A 10,026-nucleotide genomic window follows, 5' to 3' on the forward strand; every position below is an offset into this window, starting at 1 on the left:
TCTATGTGCTGCGGACGTGGGGTATAATGCAGCAGGGATGAGGCGGCCATAGAACGTCTGTATAAAAGCTAATCCTCTATCAGGCCGCATCTTCTGCCTTCTGCTGTCTTCCCAGAATTCTCTGCGCTTCGGTCGGCAGGGACCTGGCAGCACTAAAACCCGCCGCAGGTCAAAAAATAACCATATCTGATAACTTAGTGATAAGCAGAGCTCACAGTCACGTGACCAGTAATCAGCAGAGCTCACAGTTACATGGCCAGGAGTGAGCAGAGCTCACAGTCATATGACCAGGAGTCAGCAGAACTCAGTCACATGACCAGAAGTCAGCAGAACTCAGTCATGTGACCAGAAGTCACCAGAATACCTGAAAAGAAACCACAATAAACTGAATCAGTAATCCAAAACCAGCGTGTGCAGAACAGCTAATCTACATATACTACCTCTCAACTAAGAGCATGAGCCTCAAAATACCACATCACACTGGAAAATATTATAAATGATATAAATTTTATTCAACAACTCCAGATAACCCTGAAAACAACTAAAAGCATCAAATTGGCAGGGAGGGGCTTCCCAATAAGGAATGATGACCATGTGGTCAATAAAAATAATGAATCCACAATTATACAGTATAACCCTGGAAGACATTGTAATATAAAGTGCAATACTGATAAACAGTAAAAAAGCAATTTAAAAATATAGTGGCAGATCATATTCAAGTATTATTGCATGTCAGAGCTGTGCAAAAGAGGCAAATAAAGTGCTATTTAACCTGTGCAAAGATTGCCAATGTTCAAGTATTATAGGGAAAAGGACATCCCACAGAATATCACTCCAGTCAGTACTGAACTCCTCTGCTTGTCTCATTCATCTTTCTTCTTGATCTTCTTCTGCTGACCCTCTCTGTCAAGCTCTTCGCTAGCTGCCAATTAACCAGAGGATCCAGTTCAAACTCCTAACCCTAACCTACAAAGCGCTCCACGATCTCTCTCCCCGGTACATATCCTCACTAATTTCCAGATACCAACCCAATCTCAATCTCAGATCTGCACATGATCTTCTGTTGTCCTCCTCTAGAATCACCTCCTCACATTCACGCTTACAAGATTTTGTACGTGCTTCACCCCACCTCTGGAATGCCCTCCCACAACACATCCGTCACTCGCCAACCTTAGGCCACTTCCCTTTGTCCTAAGACCAAATTGCACTCCTACTAGGTATCCTAAAACACACTGCCTCTATGTATTTGTTGTATACTACCCCTCCTCTTGTTTCCCCCCATTCCCTTTAGATTGTAAGCTCGCAAGGGCAGGGCTCTCTCCCCCTTTTGTGTCTTGGAAATAATTATACATTTTATTTATCATGTTACTTTTATCACTTTCATTACCACTTATGTATTTTGTATTCTGTATTTTGTATCATTTTTTTATTTTGTCACTAATTATGTATCTTGTACATTGGTGTACACTATTGTCTGTATTATGTACCCCATGTTTGTTTCTTACTTTGTACAGCACCACAGAATATGTTGGCGCTTTAAAAATCAATAATAATAATAATAATATCATAGTGATATAAACTTTACCAAAGTAAATAAAAGATGAGCCTAAAAGTAATTGAGGAGAGAAAATAGCAAGGGTGTTCAGTGTGAAACGTGAACACAGCATCCAGATCAATAAAGCATGTGAAACAAGGTAGTATCACCAATAAAGATAAAGAATAATGATGAAACGCATGAAACAAGTGTCCACAGGGGACAGAGGAGTCCTACCAGGTAGTAGATGTGTCGCTGCATCCCCCCTGCCTCCAGCGTTCGCCAAACGCTGTTGGCTTCCTCTGAGCGAAAGTCAGCAGAACTCAGTCTGAATTATAACTTTGCAATTTTGCTTCACAAATGCTCCTTCCTCCCCTCTTTTCTCTACAGAGCTGTACATTAAGCTTTGCCAGGCCAAACCTGTATGAACTGGCACTGATGACCAGCAGATGACGTCTGTACAGAGTCGACTACTGCAGATGTTTATTTCAACCGTCCTGTTACTGGGAGCTAGCTGACTGGTTTCTGGATTTTAATATGCTGTCTTTTTTTCCCCGAGATGTCAAACCACAGATATTCCCCCAAGATTCTAGACTGACAATGCTGCTGACAGCTGCTAATGCAGCACCATTTAAAGCGTTGCCGGGGATGGAGTGATTAAATAAGATGTCTTGTCTCCGACAGCAGATGTACAGCTTGGGCTTGGTGTTCCCTCCACTAACGCTCCTGTCTTTGTCTCACACAGGTTACGTGTTCTGTATGTTACACCGGCTCCCGGAACAGCACGACTGCACATTCGACCACATGGGCCGTGGACGCGAGGAGGCCATTCTTAAGATGGTGAAACTAGACCGGAAAGTGGGCAGGTCCTGTCAGCGCATCGGTGAAGGGTGTTCCTGAGTTGCCAGATCCTCCAACCAAATGCTGTCCATCTTAGTTCACTAATGTTAGCCTTATTTAGGACAAAGTCAAGCAGGCTCTCACTACTAAGCAAGTGACAGACTACAGCCAATCAGGTTCCTTCCTATTGTTTTTGTTTTTTAAATTGGTTAAAAAAAAGCTGTGCAGGTACTTTAAGAGAATACAGTCGGTTTTTGGAGAGCTGTCGTCAGGTAGCGGCTGTGGGCCGTTAAAATAAACCCACCAGAGACTTATTTAACTTTATAGAATAACGATGTATTCATCTTTCCGTTACGCTAAAAAAAAAAAAGAAAGGAAAAATTAAAACCGCTGTAAACGAAAAACTCTAGACTGTTCTGTATCTGATCCATTGTCTTCACTATTTGACATAGAGCACTACCACAAGTTTAAAAAAAAAATGATCATCCATTGTCGTGTGAAGTTTGTAATTCAAGATCCTGTTGGTCACAACTTTCTACATTGTTCTGTATCTGAGTGTAACTATTAACAGCATCAGGGATTTGATTGGGCAGGTCTAAACCTCCCAGTCCGGTTATCAGGTTATCCAAGTACCGCCGAAAGTCATAGATTGGCAATAGAACGTCTTCTCGCTCGTAAGTATTGCTAGGCGCTCGTGGGACGTTAGTCGGTGCCATACTTAAGCACTTTTAAGCCAAGATGCAAGTTTTCCTAGCTTGAGAACCTAAATAACGGCAAGCAGATCTTTCCCAACAGCCTTAACCTGATTGGCTTTTGTTTGCAATTTGCCAAGTGACGTTGTTTGTGGTCGAATAAGGCTAATTCACAGCACAGTAGCCACGCTGAAGCCTACAGAGTCGCTTTCTGTAGCTAGACATATATGAATGGCGGGTGGGGGGTAACAGGTTTTGTAGCAAACGTAACACAGCAACAGTGTCGAGGAACAACTTCCCTTCTACTTCCCTTATCCACTAGAATTCTTTTGTAACCCTCACCTCCAAAGTTGACTCGTGCAACGAAAAAAAAGAAAGGGCTAATTGGCCTTGATTCTATGCAGTTGGGGGAGGGAGATCTGTAAAGGGGTTATGAAATTAATTATAAGAATCAGAGCAATTCCAAGTTGTCGAAAGAAAGAGAAAATAAAATGTTATGTGGGCCAAGGAAACGTCCTAAACACAGAACAGAGCCTTTACTTACCGATAACTTTTTATAAAGAACTACAGAAAAAATCTAAAAACCCTCACGGACTACAGAGTATCCGTCATTACTATTGTCTCGTCTTTAAGGCTCGAGCCTGCTTGCTAATGATCTAAGACTGTTTCACATAGAAATGTTTTTGTGATCCTGTTCCTCATTACTGATGGCACTTTGACAAATAATAAAGCAGTTTTCTTTCTTGTGTGTTCAAACCACCTCGATAGTAACCGCTGATGACTGTTTTTAAACTTGTTGAGTTCATACACATAATTTTTTTTCACCTCTGCACTTACGCACTCAAGGGAATGGCAGTTATTCGGGGCTCACCTGTTTAATTTATTGTTAGAATTTTTTTAGAAAGAAAATAAGCAGTTTTAAGATGAGCTTTTTCTTTGCAGAGCAATTTTAGAGTCCCAGAGAACCAGATTCCCAACTGAAATGACCTGTGACCAACCATTTGAATCCGTAGCATGATCCAGGGGTTTATCCCACCGCTGCCACCAATTTTGTTTTTGTCTTGAACAGAATTTGTAGCTTCTTGTTTCTTCCAGGAATGGACCTTCTCTCTGCAACGAGGAAGGTCCACGGATCTTCTGCGATTCTTCATCCTGAATATGCCGCAAAGACCACTATGTTCCATACACCCCTTCTGATGCAATAGATTACGATCGGTATCTCATTTGTTAGACACCCTCATTAATTTTGATACCTTTTACGCAGAAGACCTGCCTCCTCTTAATGACAAAGATAGAGGCCTCTTCCTCATTTCCTCTATTTCTGGGCACAAGGTTAGTTGAAAGGGGGCTGGAATGAATGCCAACCAACCATGAGCGGTTTATGGTGGAGTACGGACAGTTTGCCACATGCTGATATTTCACTGGGTTGTTCCTTTGCAGTATCTGTTCTGTGAAGTTTGTTAAATGTAAGGAACATTTTAATTTCTTGTATCTTTAAAAGCAAAAAAAAAGTAAAAAAAATCTTATTTAACCATTTTTGTGTTCTAGATATACTTATCACATGTAGCCTAGAACTGTTTTAGTTTAACATTGTAAAAGGAAAAAAAAATATATTAAAAAAAATCAAGCTTGTAACATTATTCTTTTTTTCCCCCTTTCCTTCTAAAAGAAAGAAGAAAACATTAAACAAACCAGATTCAACTTTAATCGTGTTGGACTTCTTTTTCTTTGTGACACTTTTTTGGATTCAGGGCTGCATTTACAAAGAACGAGACGGATGTGAAATCATAACAGCGTTTCATTTTCTGCGCCGTCACTTGTAAAGTTATCAAACTGCTCCATATTCCTAAAATTTCCCCAAAAAATTCAGATTGCTGTGTCCACAGAGATAATAGAACTTCTGTTTGAAAGTAGATTTTTCTTGAATTTAAGGATGTAAGCCATATCGCCTGTCACAGAAACAGAACCATATTGACTTTTAGGTGGAAATATTTACTCAAGTTTTATGCAGCACCAGCATATTCCGTGAGGTTTTTACAACAACTGCGGTGGCAAACTATACATGCTATCACATCATACAAAGGCACAAAGTTCTGCACCTGAATGATAACATTTCTTGGCTAACTTCAAAGAGTAATGCCTGGTACACACCATGCAATTTCCCATCAGATTTCCTGTCAAATTGTTTATTTCCAACAGGTCCAATTTGATTTCTATAAATAAAAATAGGGTTAGCGCTCATAAAGTCATTTATCCACACAGTCCACTGACTATAAATGCAAAACACATTAGTATATTCAGGGAAGTCCAAGTACTGAGTGAGATAGAAACGTCCATGTAACGATTGGTGTAGCAATCAGAAGTCTGATTATTGTGTGATCTGCAGTATCACCAATAATCAGACACTATACCTGATTATATGGTGATCTGCAGAATCACCAATAATGCAAGTATAGCAAACAAGGTAATAGCAAGTGTACAGTGCTTGGTGCAACAGTAATACTGATTAGTTTTGGCAGAACCTCACCAGAGGAGCTGGTGGGTATTATCAGTAAGGAACCTCACCGGAGGAGCTGGTGGGTATTATCAGTAAGGAACCTCACAGTGACAAGGGCTCACTGGTGAGTAGAGTGGTCAGACAGATCGGTTCGGCAACAGACAGGAGGATACAGTACAGAATCAGCAGGCAGAAGGATAAAGGTATTTCAGGCAGAGTCAGCAACAGGATCAGATGGGCGAAAGTACAGAATCTAATAGCGTAAGAGTAGTCAGAAGAGAGCCAGAGTCATACACAGATAATCAAGCAATAATAACAGTAGTAATATCAATTCCTAGTCTTGTGTGAAATCCCTGGTTTCCTCCCAGATCAAAGCACACCGGAACTAACTAAGGTCTGAGTGCTCACACGAAGCATTCGCAACAGCAGATAAGTTGCGAGTGATTCCCGGAGGCTTAAGAAGCGGAGGAGACCCCCTCGGTCACACCCATCAGCCAATCAGAGCTGCCGAGAGTCTTCTCTGACGTCAGCCGACCGGCAGGTCAGCTGACGTGCCTCCTCCCCGCATAAAGGTCCCGTCTGTGCGCGCGCGCGCGACAAAGCCACTCTATGAGCCACTGTCAATCCCCTCGGCGTGCTAGACGCCAATGAGACAGGAGAAACGCCCGACAGGGAAACCGAAGCAGCTGCGGGGGCATCCTGACTGCCCACAGCTGCATCTCCACAGAATGTTACAGGGTAACAGTAAATTCGGGCGCCTAAGGCAAGTGGACAAATCGGGCGCCGCCATTCACTCCCATAATAAATATCGTTTAATGGGCGCCCGACAGGAAAAAAGGGCGCCGGAGAAAAATAACGTTTTATAAGCGGCGCCCGGAGACTTTTACTGTTTTATAACTGCTTCTCATGATTACACATTATTTTATGATTTATAATTTTTTAAACATTATTTTTAAACGAAAAACAGTACAATCTTTTTTAAAACATTATTTTTAAACGAAAAACAGCACAATATTTTTTTCACACGTTATTAATGCTTATCACAGGGGGGTCTTAGGTTTAGGCACCACCAGGGGGGTCTTAGGTTTAGGCATCAACAGGGGGGTCTTAGGTTTAGGCACCACCAGGGGAGTCTTAGGTTTAGGCACCACCAGGGGAGTCTTAGGTTTAGGCACCATCAGGGGAGTCTTAGGTTTAGGCACCACCAGGGGGGTCTTAGGTTTAGGCACCAACACGGGGGTCTAGGGGTTAGGGGTAGGTACAGGGAGGGTTACTTACTATTTTTTTTTTTAAACGTTATTATACGTTTCACTTTTTAAACGGAAGATTAACGTTTTCACAATTGCCAATTTCATGCACATTATTTAATGATTTATAACTTTATAAAACATTATTTTTAAACGAAATATAGTACATTATATTTTTAAACGTTATCCATGTTTATCGTTTAAAACCCGGCGCCCTTTTTTCCCAGCGCCCCTTTTTAACGTACGCATGTTACAGTCCATAGCATATACAAGTTTTTGGTTTTACATGTGTGTCCACTAAGGCGGTGTTGGTGAACATTATATGAACAGAAATACTGCACCATGATATATTATCTTTATTTTGAGGAAAACTGAAAACACAGACGAAGCTGCTGAATGTCAGAATATAGAATACACACACACACACACACACACACACACACACACACACACACACACACACACACACACACACACACACACACACACACACACACACACACACACACACACACACACACACACACACACACACACACACACACACACACACACACACACACACACACACACACACACACACACACACACACACACACACACACACACACACACACTGGTTTGCAAAAGTATTTGGCCCCATTGAAGTTTTCCACATTTTGTCGTTTTACTGCCACAAACATGAATCCATTTTATTGGAATTCCACCCGAAAGAGCAATACAAAGAAGTGGAACGAAAATCATACATGATTCCAAACATTTTTTTACAAATAACTGCAAAGTGGTGTGTGCGTAATTATTCAGCCCCCTTTGGTCTGAGTGCAGTCAGTTGCCCATAGACATTGCCTGATGAGTGCTAATGACTAAATAGCGTGCACCTGTGTGTAATCTAATGTCAGTACAAATACAGCTGCTCTGTGCTGGCCTCAGAGGTTGTCTAAGAGAATATTGGGAGCAACAACACCATGAAGTCCAAAGAACACACCAGACAGGTCAGGGATAAAGTTATTGAGAAATTTAAAGCAGGCTTAGGCTACAAAAAGATTTCCAAAGCCTTGAACATCCCACAGAGCACTGTTCAAGCGATTATTCAGAAATGGAAGGAGTATGGCACAACTGTCAACCTACCAAAACAAGGCCGTCCACCTAAACTCACAGGCCGAACAAGGAGAGCGCTGATCAGAAATGCAGTCAAGAGGCCTATGGTGACTCTGGACGAGATGCAGAGATCTACAGCTCAGGTGGGGGAATCTGTTCATAGGACAACTATTAGTCATGCACTGCACAAAGTTGGCCTTTATGGAAGAGTGGCAAGAAGAAAGGCATTGTTAACAGAAAAGCATAAGAAGTCCCGTTTGCAGTTTGCCACAAGCCATGTGGGGGATACAGCAAACATGTGGAAGAAGGTGAGACTAAAATGGAACTTTTTGGCCAAAATGCAAAACGCTATGTGTGGCGGAAAATTAACACTGCACATCACACTGAACACACCATCCCCACTGTTAAATATGGTGGTGGCAGCATCATGCTCTGGGAGTGCTTCTCTTCAGGTACAGGGAAGCTGATCAGAGTTGATGGGAAGATGGATGGAGCCAAATACAGGGCAATCTTGAAAGAAAACCTCTTGGAGTCTGCAAAAGAGTTGAGACTGGGGCGGAGGTCCACCTTCCAGCAGAACAACGACCCTAAACATAAAGCCAGGGCAACAATGGAATGTTTTAAAACAAAACATATCCATGTGTTAGAATGGCCCAATCAAAGTCCAGATCTAAATCCAATTGAGAATCTGTGGAAAGATCTAAAAACTGCTGTTCACCGATGCTGTCCTTCTAATCTGACTGAACTGGAGCTGTTTTGCAAAGAAGAATGGGCAAGGATTTCAGTCTCTAGATGTGCAAAGCTGGTAGAGACTTACCTTAAAGCGGACCCAAACCAAACATTTTTTTTAATTAAAAATATTTAGTTGCACCACTCTGACACATACAAAGATAAACACTCCTTCAAGCCTATGAGCATTTCAGTGCATGCTTTTCACCCTTCTCTTTTAATAACTAGGATTATACTGGGGGCAGCCATTAGCAATTCATCCATTGCCGGACACCATCTACTCCATCAGTTTGCCGGATTTTGTTCCGTCAATTTGAAAGGAAGGGAGGGGTTCCTCCAATAAATGTAAAATATTTTATATTTGTCATCATGCAGCTGAAAAAAGGCTGCTATTTATTATTATAATTTAGAAAATAGATTTTATTTTTGAAATCTTGTATTTTTAATTTGGGTCCACTTTAAAAGACTGGCAGCTGTAATTGCAGCAAAAGGTGGTTCTACAAAGTATTGACTCAGGGGGCTGAATAATTACGCACACCCCCCTTTGCAGTTATTTTTTTTTTAAATGTTTAGAATCGTGTATGATTTTCGTTCCACTGCTCATGTGTACACCACTTTGTATTGGTCTTTCACATGGAATTCCAATAAAATTGATACATGTTTGTGGCAGTAATATGACAAAATGTGGAAAACTTCAAGGGGACCGAATACTTTGCAAACCACTGTATGTGTGTGTGTATGTGTGTGTGTATATGTATATATATATGTATATATATATATATATAGATAGATAGATAGATATATTATATATAGATGGATATATATACAGTGGTGTGAAAAACTATTTGCCCCCTTCCTGATTTCTTATTCTTTTGCATGTTTGTCACACTTAAACGTTTCTGCTCATCAAAAACCGTTAACTATTAGTCAAAGATAACATAATTGAACACATAATGCAGTTTTAAATTATGGTTTTTATTATTTAGTGAGAAAAAAAACCTCCAAATCTACATGGCCCTGTGTGAAAAAGTGATTGCCCCCCTTGTTAAAAAATAACTTTACTGTGGTTTATCACACCTGAGTTCAATTTCTGTAGTCACCCCCAGGCCTGATTACTGTTACATCTGTTTCAATCAAGAAATCACTTAAATAGGAGCTATTTGACACAGAGAAGTAGACCAAAAGCAACTCAAAAGCTAGACATCATGCCAAGATCCAAAGAAATTCAGGAACAAATGAGAACAAAAGTACTGTAATTGAGATCTATCAGTCTGGTAAAGGTTATAAAGCCATTTCTAAAGCTTTGGGACTCCAGCGAACCATAGTGAGAGCCATTATCCACAAATGGCAAAAACATGGAACAGTGATGAACCTTCCCAGGAGTGGCCG

At 41.0% G+C, this 10,026-nt stretch overlaps 1 protein-coding gene across 1 annotated transcript in view; it reads left to right on the forward strand.

Annotated features, from left to right (window-relative positions):
- The window catches only part of ZFAND3 (zinc finger AN1-type containing 3), a 202,646-nt gene extending 198,821 nt beyond the window's left edge, over positions 1-3,825 (forward strand). The window contains exon 6 of the mRNA XM_068232702.1: positions 2,280-3,825. Within this exon, the coding sequence (XP_068088803.1) occupies positions 2,280-2,434 (155 nt within the window). The 3' untranslated portion in view covers positions 2,435-3,825. The remainder of the gene's footprint in view (positions 1-2,279) is intronic.
- Positions 3,826-10,026: the final 6,201 nt, after the last annotated feature.

This window comes from Hyperolius riggenbachi, chromosome 4, assembly GCF_040937935.1.
Source record: "Hyperolius riggenbachi isolate aHypRig1 chromosome 4, aHypRig1.pri, whole genome shotgun sequence".
Classification (NCBI taxonomy): Eukaryota; Metazoa; Chordata; class Amphibia; order Anura; family Hyperoliidae; genus Hyperolius; species Hyperolius riggenbachi.